The 13,685-nt window shown below is 44.0% G+C and overlaps 1 protein-coding gene across 1 annotated transcript in view; it reads left to right on the top strand.

Annotated features, from left to right (window-relative positions):
* LOC121577180 (SH3 and multiple ankyrin repeat domains protein 2-like) overlaps positions 1-13,685 on the top strand; it is a 155,502-nt gene that overhangs the window by 70,327 nt on the left and 71,490 nt on the right. The window contains exons 10-11 of the mRNA XM_041890946.2: positions 1,383-1,449; positions 9,379-9,694. Coding sequence (XP_041746880.2) covers positions 1,383-1,449; positions 9,379-9,694 — 383 coding nt within the window. The remainder of the gene's footprint in view (positions 1-1,382; positions 1,450-9,378; positions 9,695-13,685) is intronic.

Genomic DNA, 13,685 nt, shown 5'->3' on the forward strand with positions numbered 1-13,685 from the left:
CTCTCTCTCTCTCTCTCTCTCTCCCTCTCTCTCTCTCTCTCTCTCTCTCTCTCTCTCTCTCTTCTCTATCTTTCTTCTCTCTCTCTCTCATCTCTCTCTCTCTCTCTCTCTCTCTCTCTCTCTCTCTCTCTCTCTCTCTCTCTCTCTCTCTCTCTCTCTCTCTCTCTCTCTCTCTCTCTCTCTCTCTCTCTCTCTCTCTCTCTCTCTCTCTCTCTCTCTCTCTCTCTCTCTCTCTCTCTCTCTCTCTCTCTCTCTCTCTCTCTCTCTCTCTCTCTCCCTCACCCCCCATCTGCTCTCTGTTTCTCAGTCCCCTTGTTTTCCTGTCTGTCTTTTTCTCTCTGTCCCTCTGTGCCCAGCCATCATAACTTACCTCCATATGGTTTGGGACCAGGTAAACAGACAGCAGAGCAGAGAGCGAAGCGCATATGGTATACTTTGCTGTGCAGTGTTAAGAGGGGGTATAATTGTTATAGCAGAAGGGATCTAGGAGGCTATCATCATGGTTATACTGTAGCAGAAGGTTGTTTCTGGGAGATGAGCTGGGAAGCAGGAGTCATGTCATGTGTTGTCACCCCCAGAGAGGACCTCCTGGCTCTCATCATCGACCAATCAGCTAGAGATTATGCAGCCTCATTCTACACTCTATCATGCATTACATTTCAGCACTACAACTCCAACTGTAGGGTTATTGCTGTATTACATTGATAGGTTAATTGCACTCATTTCAGTTGTGCATCATAAAGGAAAATGTTATTTGGTTTTTCAATATGGAGACAATTTCATATTTGTAAAGGAGGGCTGAGTTTATTCAGTTTATTTCCGTGATAAGTAGTGATTCAAATAGTGATTTCAGTTGTTATTTTCAGTGACTAAACTATCTGGATATTCATGAGAGGTACTTTATGATTCAGGTGGAGACCTCATTTGGACTTTGTTTTCAGTGACTAAACTATGGTCTACCTGCCTTGATGCAGCCTGAGCCTCACGTTGTTTTTCCTACTCCACTGACCTGACTTATGTAAGACTGGCTAAAGGTGGCAGGGTCTACTGGCTGGATATGTGTTGACTCACCCACTGTGGCTGCAGCTCGGCTGTCCTCCACCCACTACAGTACAACTCTTACCGGGCTGTTGTTTATTGTGTTATTATTAATAGCTATAATGATTTCAGGTTGCATTTCATAAAAGTCAGTCCTTTGACAGTGGGTATTAAGTTGTTTTCTGACAAATAATTGAGGCACCGCACGTGGGAGGTCATCAGAGCAGGTAGTCAGGAATCTTCTATAATGAATACCATAGGTCAGATTTTTTAAAGCCATTTTGCTTGATTTAAAAATATTACTATGATAAATGCCTGAACACAAATCTATCATTCTGTTCCAGGTGGCCATCATCGCGGGGAACTTTGAATTGGCAGAATTAATCAAGAATCACAAAGAGACTGATATTGGTAAGTTACTGAACTAAACACTTATCTGTGTGTCTAAACTGGGTTTATTTAAGAGAAGAAGAAGAAAACGTTATTGTTTTAATATAGGAAATGGTGAGACTGGTAAACCATTGAGCGCAGCAGTCAGTATGGTTGACCAGGCTAGGAAATGGTTGCTAGCAAATCTGTTGTACTGAATGCGATTCAAGTCATGTCCAATTCATGTGCTTCTTTATGAATGTTGTATGTTGTTGACCAAAGATCTTCCTCTCTGAATGGGCCCTGCTCTTTACTGGTTGATGGACCTGCACTGTGTTTCCTCTCTCACCTATAGACAGTCAGTCTTCTGCTCCAATCCCACATCTGCTTCCACACTTAGCTACAGTACACAGTGGAGCTGACCTACATAGTGCAGAGTAGAGAGACTGGGATGAGAACACACGTCACACACGTCATGCACGCACACATACACACACACATTTATAAAGTGTACTCTTTATAATAGGTTACTTTACTGTATAACGTGTAATGTATAGTACAGTATAGAATGCCTCTAAAAAGACAGCATACCTTTGAGAACTAAGAACAGCATTCCAGTGGTTGTCTGTGATTTGAATGGGACAATCTCCCTCTATTCTTCACAAAGGCCACATCCATCCTCTTTTATCCTCACACTACACCCGTAGAAAAAAAGGTGCTATCTAGAACCTAAACCTGCAATCTAGAGCATGACTCATTATGGCTAATTCTATGTAAAAAAATATGTACATTTCTCTGCATAGGCTAAGCATCTGTTTATCTGTTCAATTGTCATTTTAATTAATGATGCACATTGATTCTTTAACCTTGGGCTAAACCAGGGTCACACAGAGTGTTTCTTAGTAGTCTTAAAGACATCTACTTTGAAACAAAAGTACACACCTAACACACATGGTTATGGACTTTAAAAAATCCAGTTAAAAAAGCATGTCAAAAATGTTATCAATTGATTTGCATTTTAATGAGGGAAATAAGTATTTGAGCCCTCTGCAAAACATGATTTAGTAGAGGTCAGACATTTCTTGTAGTTGGCCACCAGGTTTGCACACATCTCAGGAGGGATTTTGTCCGACTCCTCTTTGCAGATCTTCTCCAAGTCATTAAGGTTTCGAGCCTGACGTTTGGCAACTCGAACCTTCAGTTCCCTCCACAGATTTTCTATGGGATTAAGGTCTGGAGACTGGCTAGGCCACTCCAGGACCTTAATGTGCTTCTTCTTGAGCCACTCCTTTGTTGCCTTGGCCGTGTGTTTTGGGTCATTGTCATGCTGGAATACCCATCCACGACCCATGTTCAATGCCCTGGTTGAGGGAAGGAGGTTCTCACCCAAGATTTGACGGTACATGGCCCTGTCCATCGTCCCTTTGATGCGGTGAAGTTGTCCTGTCCCCTTAGCAGAAAAACACCCCCAAAGCATAATGTTTCCACCTCCATGTTTGACGGTGGGGATGGTGTTCTTGGGGTCAAAGGCAGCATTCCTCCTCCTCCAAACACGGCGAGTTGAGTTGATGCCAAAGAGCTCGATTTTGGTCTCATCTGACCACAACACTTTCACCCAGTTCTCCTCTGAATCATTCAGATGTTCATTGGCAAACTTCAGATGGGCATGTATATGTGCTTTCTTGAGCAGGGGGACCTTGCGGGCGCTGCAGGATTTCAGTCCTTCACGGCGTAGTGTGTTACCAATTGTTTTCTTGGTGACTATGGTCCCAGCTGCCTTGAGATCATTGACAAGATCCTCCCGTGTAGTTCTGGGCTGATTCCTCATCGTTCTCATGATCATTGCAACTCCACGAGGTGAGATCTTGCATGGAGCCCCAGGCCGAGGGAGATTGACAGTACTTTTGTGTTTCTTCCATTTGCAAATAATCACACCAACTGTTGTCACCTTCTCACCAAGCTGCTTGGTGATGGTCTTGTAGCCCATTCCAGCCTTGTGTAGGTCTACAATCTTGTCCCTGACATCCTTGGAGAGCTCTTTGGTCTTGGCCATGGTGGAGAGTTTGGAATCTGATTGATTGATTGCTTCTGTGGACAGGTGTCTTTTATACAGGTAACAAGCTGTGATTAGTAGCACTCCCTTTAAGGGTGTGCTCCTAATCTCAGCTCGTTACCTGTATAAAAGACACCTGGGAGCCAGAAATCTTTCTGATTGAGAGGGGGTCAAATACTTATTTCCCTCATTAAAATGCAAATCAATTTATAACATTTTTGCCATGCGTTTTTCTGGATTTTTTTGTTGTTATTCTGTCTCTCACTGTTCAAATAAACCTACCATTAAAATTATAGACTGATCATTTCTTTGTCAGTGGGAAAACGTACAAAATCAGCAGGGGATCAAATACCTTTTTCCCTCACTGTATTAAGGATCCCTATTAGCTGCTGCCAAGGCAGTACATCATATAACATTATTATACCACTACATATCTACAATACAAAATGTTTAATACCACCACACCACCATGGTATATAACATCGTAACACAATAATTAAAGCAATTTTAGTATTTTCTCAAGTCTAGCAACCTTGCCAGCAGGCATGCCAGCTAAGATAGACAACTTACTCTAACTTGATTGATGGCCTGAAATGGCTTGGTAGCTAGTTATGAGGTTGGGAGATTGGGAACCTATCTAGCTGGCTAGCTAAAGCCAACTTCATAAAATTGCTAGGTGGCTAGTATTACAGAGAAACAACAAAACATTTGCATTTTATTTATTCATCAAGAAGGAATCAATAGGCTACATAGCTTGATCAAATTAAAATACAAAAACACAAATAACATTAAAGAGGCTATATACAAGGAGTACCGGTACCGAGTCAATGTGCAGGGGTACAAGATAGTTGAGGTAATTCAGGTAATATGTACACGTAGGTAGGGGTGAAAGTGACTAGGTAATCAGGTTAGATAATAAACAGAGTAGCAGCAGCATATGTGAAGAGTGTGAAAGAGTGTGAAAGTATGTAGTGTGTGTGTGTGTGTGTGTGTGTGTGTGTGTGTTGGTGAGTCAGTGTAGTATGTGTGAGTGTGTAGGTAGAGTCCAGTGAAAGGAACCACTTACTAGGGAGAATAGGAGGGGGTACTCTTTGCCTGGTCCAGTCATTGTGCCCCCTCCAAAAAATACAGCTGACATATGTTTAAAAATAATTATGATAATACGTGGGCTTAAATATGAAGTTTAGTAATTCATTTCATTATTTTAACTGACAAATCTGAGGGGGCATGTGCCCTTGTGTCCCCTATGGGCATGACACCTCTGCCTACAGTCACGCCATGACAACCTATAGTATCTGCCTTGTTCAACAGTCAACTATGTAAATCGTTGTCACATATAGCTACCCAGTGGTTGCCATGGTTCCCAGATCCATGTGATAATAAGCTTAGGGGATCTGAATCTTTGGTTCCTTGATGATGATGATGGGAGACCCATGGGTAGTCTCTTTATATGGTATAAATCTATGCATTGATGGTTAGTTTTACCAAAAAAAAATCGAACTCATCAGTGCTGTTTACATCAATGTCCTGTGAACGATTATCCACCTTGCATCATTGTATGATCTACTGTATCACTGATCTATGTGGTGACGCATTCGATGCCAGAAGTGTTGTTCTATCTCTTTTGCTATCTCTATGGATCCATCACTCAGGGTTTGTGATGCTCAAACAAGATGGTTCCTCAGTATTTTACAATCTTTGAGATTGATCTAGCACAAGCTGCTCATTCATTTGTTTTGTGTTTGATTGATTGAGTGGTTGATGTTTTAATGTCGATGTTCAGGTTTTGAAGTGTTAATGTTATTCCTTGGAGAGGAGAGCGGTGGTTGGTGGTTGTCAGGTTGCTATCTAACAATCTGTATACCAGAAAAGAGAAGAGGTGATCATAGGGATTCCCCCATCCACAATTCCCCTGTAACCTACAGTCGTTTAGCTGTTAGATGTTAAGTTAGTTTGAAGTCATAATGCTTTGTAATTCGTCATAGACAGCATATTTTCGGCACAGGAAATAGAGTCACCATTGTCATTTTCTGAACCATCAGAGTAAGTGAAAATATTGCCTTATAGGACTGGTTTCTATATATTTATTTAGCTAGGCAACTAATGACCACACCAATGGTTTGAGATACATTTTGAGCAATGTTGATGGAAGGAGTATTTCTAAATGCCAGGCTCTGAATTCATTATGTTGTTTCCCCAATGAAAGTCCCAAAGGTATTCCGAAGAGGTGCTGAGTCTGACATTATAACATTTCCTAATATCAGAACATTTGTTAATTTCCATCACATTCCCATTGGATTTGGATTGTGTCTTGTACTGTCAATGCTTGGTTACAAGTGCTTGGGAATAACACCATATATACATAAGGAGTCAGATAATTTCACAACCAACAAGCAACTTGCAAGTGACAAATTTAGACCTCCTCGCTAAGGTTGCCTAGCAACACAAAGGGTTTGTTTCCGATACAGCTGTTCCCGCGAAAGCAAGGGTTAAAATCCCATCTCTCACAGCTCAGCCCGCTCTCATTGAACATTGATTTACAGTATGCATTTCTCATTTGGGTGTTTGACAGTCATATATTGGAAATGTGCCTGTCCTGTCATCTATGGCAATATCATTAACTTGGGTTATTATTGAAGTAGTTTTAGTTAATGCAGCGCTTACTCTAGTTGATATAACTAGCAGTGCTAATGATAGTAATCATAGTTGATGTGGTTTAGTTGAATCCTCCCCATCCATAATGATTATAATAATGGACACATTCTTGCTGCTTCAAGTCAAGCATAATATCCTGTGCTGCTTGTCTCTGTGCTGTGAACCTGGGTGAAGCTGAGAGAGAGAGTGTGTCTGTGAGAGAGAGAGGGAGAGAGAGAGAGAGAGAGTGTGTCTGTGAGAGAGACAGAGAGAGAGAGTGTCTGTGTGTGAGAGAGAGAGGGAGAGAGAGCGAGAGAGAGCGAGAGAGAGAGAGAGAGAGAGAGAGAGAGAGAGAGAGAGAGAGAGAGAGTGTCTGTGAGTGAGACAGAGAGAGAGAGTGTCTGTGTGTGAGAGAGAGAGAGGGAGAGAGAGAGAGAGAGAGAGAGAGAGAGAGAGAGAGAGTCTGTGTGTGAGAGAGACAGAGAGGGAGAGAGAGAGAGAGAGAGAGGGAGAGAGAGAGAGTCTGTGAGAGAGACAGAGAGAGAGAGAGAGAGAGAGAGAGAGAGAGAGAGAGAGAGAGAGAGAGAGAGTGTCTGTGTGTGAGAGAGAGAGAGGGAGAGAGAGAGAGAGAGAGAGAGAGAGAGAGAGAGAGAGAGAGAGAGAGAGAGAGAGAGAGAGAGAGAGAGAGAGAGAGAGAGAGAGTGTCTGTGTGTGAGAGAGAGAGAGAGAGAGAGAGAGAGTCTGTGAGAGAGACAGAGAGAGAGAGTGTCTGTGTAAGAGAGAGTGTCTGTGTGTGTGAGAGAGAGAGAGAGAGAGAGAGAGAGTCTGTGAGAGAGAGAGAGAGAGAGAGAGAGAGTCTGTGAGAGAGAGAGAGAGAGTGAGTGTCTGTAAGAGAGACAGAGAGGGTGTGTCTGTGTGTGTGAGAGAGAGAGAGAGAGAGAGAGAGAGAGAGAGAGAGAGAGAGAGAGAGAGAGAGAGAGAGAGAGAGAGAGAGAGAGAGAGAGAGAGAGTGAGTGTCTGTGAGAGAGAGAGTGTCTGTGTGTGAGGGAGAGAGGGAGAGAGAGAGAGAGAGAGAGAGTGTCTGTGAGAGAGACAGAGAGAGAGAGTGTCTGTGTGTGAGGGAGAGAGGGAGAGAGAGAGAGAGAGAGAGAGAGAGAGAGAGAGAGTGTCTGAGAGAGAGAGAGAGAGAGAGAGAGTGAGTGTCTGTGAGAGAGACAGAGAGAGAGAGTGTATGTGTGAGAGAGAGAGAGGGAGAGAGGGAGAGAGAAAGGGATATGTGTGTGGCTGGTGCGTTGTTCACTCATCCTCATAGTCAGTGACAAGCGGAATCATGTGGGGTGGGCTCTCTCTGTCACCAGTGTGCCTGCCTGCCTGCCTGCCTGCCCAGCCGATCTCTCTCCCTCCCATTGTGACTCGCTATACCACTGGAACTACTCGCTGCTGCTTTTTCACTCTACAAAACTCGGATACATTTCATATTCACTCCACATTTCCAATACATAATTAAACAATAAGGAAAAGGGGGAAAATGAAGTCTTTTCTGAATGCCTTGAAGAAAGAAGGTAAGCTGTTGTGGTTGATTTGGAGGATTTTTGTAAGGGCTTTGATGGCTTTTAATGTTTTGAGTGGTGATTAAAAGTTTGTGTGGAATACAGAAGCTGAGAGAATGAGTTCTATACTGTACATTGTGTTATGCCTTTTAATTGATATGGTAGTTCTATCTTGACAAAAAGCAGCATGCAGTTTAATAACTGTTCATTAACTAAAGCAATTGTTGAATCACTATTAGTTACTGTTGTATAACTTGTTTTGTTTATATAAATATTGATGGTTGCTTTCATAACCACTTCTCAAGAGGATGTTAACTATTTTGGCCCACAGTTTTCAAAGAACAGCCTGGGAAAGTAATATCTGTTTACAGGATATACTGTAGAGATCAACCTAGGTTGTTAGTACCTTAGGTTGATTTGACGAATAATGATCAATGTCAACAACTCACAATATCTGACTCTACGAAGTAAACTAACTTTTTGCGACAGGTGAATTGTAAATTGTCTGACAGTTTTTGCAGAAGAGATAGAGCTATATTGAACTGTCATACAGACACACAGAGAACGCATTTGTTATGATATGTCACTTTATTAAGCAGATCCAAGCATATCACCATAACTTTATTAGCTTTGCCTCTTCCGTTGATGATAGGCCATTCAGATATCACCGTTATTGGGAGAGAGGTGAAGAGGGGGTGGGATCTGTCTTGTTCAGGCAGTGGGGGGTTGGGCATCTTACCTTTCCTCTCTTTGTGCCTCATGGGCGTACACTTTATTGTATATATTTTCACAGAGTTTTGGAGGTTCACTGGCACTGCTTTACATTGTGCAATCAGGATTTGAATCTTCCTCAGGGGGAATGCATAGCCTTTTTGTCAAATGTATTTTGGAAATGTTTTAAATAGATTACCCTTTTCCTATGACAGTGTACTGTGATTTTGGCTGTCTTCCCTCTCACAAAGTGGCCTATCTTTGCTGGGTTAAATCATGTGGATGCTGTATATAAGCCTCCTCTTCCTCCTGGTATTTAGTAGGCAGCGGAGAAATAAACATCATCATTAATCATGCTTCAGCTGTGTGCACAGTGTGCTGCTTCAAACACAGGGGAATTCTACCAAGGCTCCTAATATAGCTGGAGTTGAATAGAGTCCTCTCCACAGCCAGCCTGTTCTGAGCCGGTGAGCCCAGCAAGTTTGGAGCTCTCCTTGCATTTTCACTGAGCCTCAAGATGCTTAATGCCTCAAGGTTGTTAATTGAAAAATGTGTGTGTGTGTGTGTGTGTGTGTGTTGAGTATTCTGCTAACTGACCTGCTTCTATTTGAGTTTCAGAGGAACAATGAAGAATGTGACGTAATACTCTACCATGATGAAACTTGGTCTAATTTCTCCCTCCCTCCCTCCCTCCCTCCCTCCCTCCCTCCCTCCCTCCCTCCCTCCCTCCCTCCCTCCCTCCCTCCCTCCCTCCCTCCCTCCTTCCCTCCCTCCCTCCTTCCTTCCTTCCTTCCTTCCTTCCTTCCTTCCTTCCTTCCTTCCTTCCTTCCTTCCTTCCTTCCTTCCTTCCTTCCTTCCTTCCTTCCTTCCTTCCTTCCTTCCTTCCTTCCTTCCTTCCTTCCTTCCTTCCTTCCTTCCTCCCTCCCTCCCTCCCTCCCTCCCTCCCTCCCTCCCTCTCTCTCTCTCTCTCTCTCTCTCTCTCTCTCTCACTCCCTCCCTCCCTCCCTCCCTCCCTGCCTCTAGTGCCTTTCCGTGAGGCGTCGGCCCAACCCACCCGGCGCAAGCAGGCCCCACGGAGCACCCTCGCTGCACCACGGCCGGCGCTCTTGCGCTCCAACAGTGACAACAACCTGAACGTGAACAACCGGTCACCCCTGCCATCCCCGAGCCACTCTCCCCTGCGTACCCTCTCCCCCCGTCGGCCACAGCAGCAGCAGATGCCCAGCCCCAATGGAACAGTCAGGACCATGGGGAAGGGGGCTCCCCGCCCTCCCCGCTCGCCTTCTCTGGGGCGCCTGGGGGAGGAAGCACGGAGACAGACCTCTCAGCGACAGCCCAGGTCAGTCACCAACCAGGGTTTGAATTATACATTGACTCTTGAGGGCTCCCAACTTCTTTTGCAGGTGCCCAAAGTTAAATCGTGGATTTATTTAGGGGGGGCCCAGCCCATAATGATATCTCAATTCTTATGGGTGGGCCCTGATTTGTTATGGGGCTGCCCAACCCTACTAGACCTCCTTTTAGTTAAACCATGTCACCAACTTTAGGGTGCGACCGCTATAGGGTGTAACTTTCCAATTAGTGCCTTTGGTAGTTTACAGGACCTCTACAAACAGAGTGCGAAGGATTTTGGCCCAGAAAATCTGTCCCAATGAGTCCCTTGTGTTCATGACAGCTTGGGGAATAGAGATGGTAGATGTGTCGCACTCACTGCAGGTCTGATCAGTCTCTCTCATGAGAGTGTGGATGTTTGTTTATGGATGTGTGTGGATGTTGGCCCCAAAAACAGTCCCTGGTGTTCACAGCATCTTGGGGAGTAGAGATTCTAGATGTGCTCCACCGTCGGTCCAATCCGTCTCTCTTATGAAAGTGTGGATGTTGGAGTGGATGTTTGTGTTGTAGACAGGGGAGGGAAGGGTTTGTTGTGTTGGGATGAGTGAGGCCCTGGTCAAAAGTAGTACACTATATAGGGAATAGGGTGAGAGGAATTACAGGCAGACAGAGGAGAGGCTTGGCAGGACAGCTGTCCCACTGCGCCTTGGTTTATGTGCATGGATTCCCAAAGCCAATCGGGATAACTCTTCATGAACAATACCCCAGTCCTACTTCAGCAAACTGCTTTCTGTTGGTTTACCCCACACCACCCTCCTACTTCACATCTGTCATTGTCACCGTGATATACAACCAGATTTGAGTAGAGATCATTTTTGGTCCATGTTAATAACCGTGTGTGTGTGTGTGTGTGTGAGTGAGTGAGTGAGTGAGTGAATCTCTTCACCTAGCAGGGGGTCTATGGAGAGCAGAGCAGGCTCAGTAAGTGGGCCATGCCAATTACTCACTGCTCACATAAAGGGAAAAAGGAAATGAATCTAAATTGAATCTAAAAATGACATGTCACATGATAAGTGATCCTATGGAAATGTGACCTTTTTCTCCCCTTTGCTAACCCGTGTTCAGCCCGTGTTCAGCCCGTGTTCAGCCCGTGTTCAGCCCGAGTTCAGCCCGTGTTCAGGATGCATAATGAGTTGTTGTGATTGCTCTCACTCGGCCTGCTCTCAGCCAGGTCAGCAGGCTTACTGGTGTATGAATACATTATACTGGCACCGTTACTGGAGTAGAGCAGTTAAAATGGGACACCGTTAGTTCCTCCCTAGTTACAGGAGTGGTTGCTATGGCCATTACTGCCATATGGTGCATATGGGTTTTAGCAGCTAACTAGCCTACTCCACGGTGTGTTAGATAATATCCTCAAACTGCAGACCAAAGCAAAGCGCTAACAGCTATAGTGTATTTCGGATGTGATCTGATAATTGCTGGTTGCTATTACAGTACTGTTGTCTGTGTGGACAAAGACGATTCAGAGGCCAATAGAAAATAAATGATTATACTGTATTTAGTTCTAAGGCGTAGACAGTGCTTGTGCTAAATAACTTTTTAGGGTTAAAGCCTGCTATTGTAGCTGTATTAGGTAATTCACCTACACTATTGCTTTTGATGTACTTGGTAGTAGACCCTCTCTCTAGGTTTACATACTGTACTGTACCTAAAAGAACAGCAATCAGACACAGTTCACACATATAGACCATTCCTTCTATTGTTTTTGCTTTTTTCATCTTAGCAGACGCTTTTATCCAGAGTGACTTACAGTAGTGAGCGCATACATTTTTCATACTGGTTCTCTGTGGGAATCGAACCCACAACCCTGGCGTTGCAAGTGCCGCGCTCTACCAACTGAGCCACGCGGGGCTTGTTTGGCTGTTAGTGTCCTTGAAAAGCTGATATATCCTGACATGATACCTTTAAAGAAGCAATTATTTACCAAGACAGTGAGTGTTACATGAACACTCATCTGTTTTTGTCTCAGCATAGCAGTAGATCAAAAATAGACACATTGTGACAATACTCAGACACAACCATTGGCTGATGCTGCTGTTAGAGGACCTATTTCCTTCCTGTTCTTGTTTTGCATAAATACCTCAACCCACGACTGCCTCTTCCAAATTTAACATCCTTATGTAATCACTGTCTTTGGTTCAGGGTATGAGGGGTGGGTTTGTGCACGGCCCCGTCCCAAATGGCACCCTGTTCCCTACACAGTGCACTACTTTTGACCAGAATAGGATGCCATTTGGAACACAGCCGGGTGGGTTTGAACATGTCGCCAACCAGGGTTGGTTGCTGGTAAACAAGGACTTGCTCTTTGTAGTTTGTAGAGGCGGGTAGCTGGTAGCCAGGACTGTTCTCCAAATGGCACCCTATTCCCTTCATAGTGCACTACATTTGACCAGAGCCCTATGGGCCTTGGGTCAAAAATGGTGCACTATATAGGAATTGGAATAGGGTGCCATTTGGAATCAGATGATGTCGTCAACAAGGGTTGGGAGGTGGTAAAAAAGGATGTGCTCTTTTGTAGTTTGTACGGATGGTTATCTAGCTGGTAGCTGGTAGCTTGTGTCCTATAAACCTCGCACTGGATTATTTATACCATCAGCATTTTTTAAATGATCTATTATTCATCCCGTTCATAAGTTTATCTTACGTCTCATACCTTCCATAGCACATTTGCACAGTACGATACCCTTGTGTTGCAGCAATGTTAGCCCCGCTTCCATGCTTCCTATTTGGGAGTACGGCAACGAGAGAGTGTCCTGTTACTATTTAATGACCGCCACAACCCTACACGAGACTATAGCTATGTAGACCCTAATGTACCTAGACCTGTCTGTTAGCCTAACCTTATCTCCATAGTCTTTCCATCATGCAGCTATCCGGTGCCATTTTCATAATGGTTTTTCCAATCATTTTGGTTGCATCACACTGCTAAGTTTGATGCCAAGTATTCTAGCAGATCCCCCAGCCTCTCTTTTTTCACAGTATTGTGTCGACCCCAACAAAACTGTGCTGGCTCCAGCACATTTCCAGCAACTATGGTGGATGGGTAACCAAGCTAGCTCAAGACAGCTTGGCTCGGCTCGGCACAGTAGTGTGTGTAGAGCCACTATAGCATCTGGAGGATCTGATGTGACAGCTTGACTGTTGAACAGGTAGTGAGCTGCTGTCAGTCACACTGATCTGCCATCTCCACACACACACACACTACCATGGCTACTAAGTGTAAAGTCATGACTAAAAGGTCAACATTGGTTTGACTGCTGTCATTTACAAAGGTCACATTTTTATGATTTTGACCTACCAGTGAATGGCAGTGACGTTAGGCCTATGCATTTATAGGCTATAAAGTGTGTAGCATCTATAGTAAGTCAAAAAAAAATATCAATCTCAAATTGTGTTGCTGTAGTTACACAAAAAAAGGTTATGTAACGTGAATGTAAGTATTGTTGGTGAGACTCTATAGTCCTTTACACACTGCATTATATGTGATGCCTGGGAGCATAGAATGCAGTTTGCGGACTCTGCAGTCTCTTTCCAACTTTTATTGATAATTTGTTATAGCCAGCACCTGCCAGACACAATGGATGTGTATGTCATGTTTTCCCTTATAATGCTTCACACTCTCAGTCACTCTTCGAAAAAAAAGTTGTTGTCTAGAACCTAAAAGGGTTCTTCGGCTGTCCCCATAGGAGAACCCTTTGAAAAAGGGTTCCAAAAGGGTTTTTCAGCTGTCTCCATAGGAGCACCCTTTTTGGTTCCATGTAGAACCCTTTTTGGTTCCAGGTAAAAGCTTTTTGGGTTCCATGTAGAACCCTTTTCACACAGGGTTCTACATGGAACCGAAAAGAGTTCTACATGGAACCCAAAAGGGTTCTACCTGGAACCAAAAAGGGTTCTACCTGGAACCAAAAAGGGTGCTCCTATGGAGACAGCTGAAA

The sequence above is a fragment of the Coregonus clupeaformis genome, chromosome 11, assembly GCF_020615455.1.
Source record: "Coregonus clupeaformis isolate EN_2021a chromosome 11, ASM2061545v1, whole genome shotgun sequence".
NCBI classification, from domain to species: domain Eukaryota; kingdom Metazoa; phylum Chordata; class Actinopteri; order Salmoniformes; family Salmonidae; genus Coregonus; species Coregonus clupeaformis.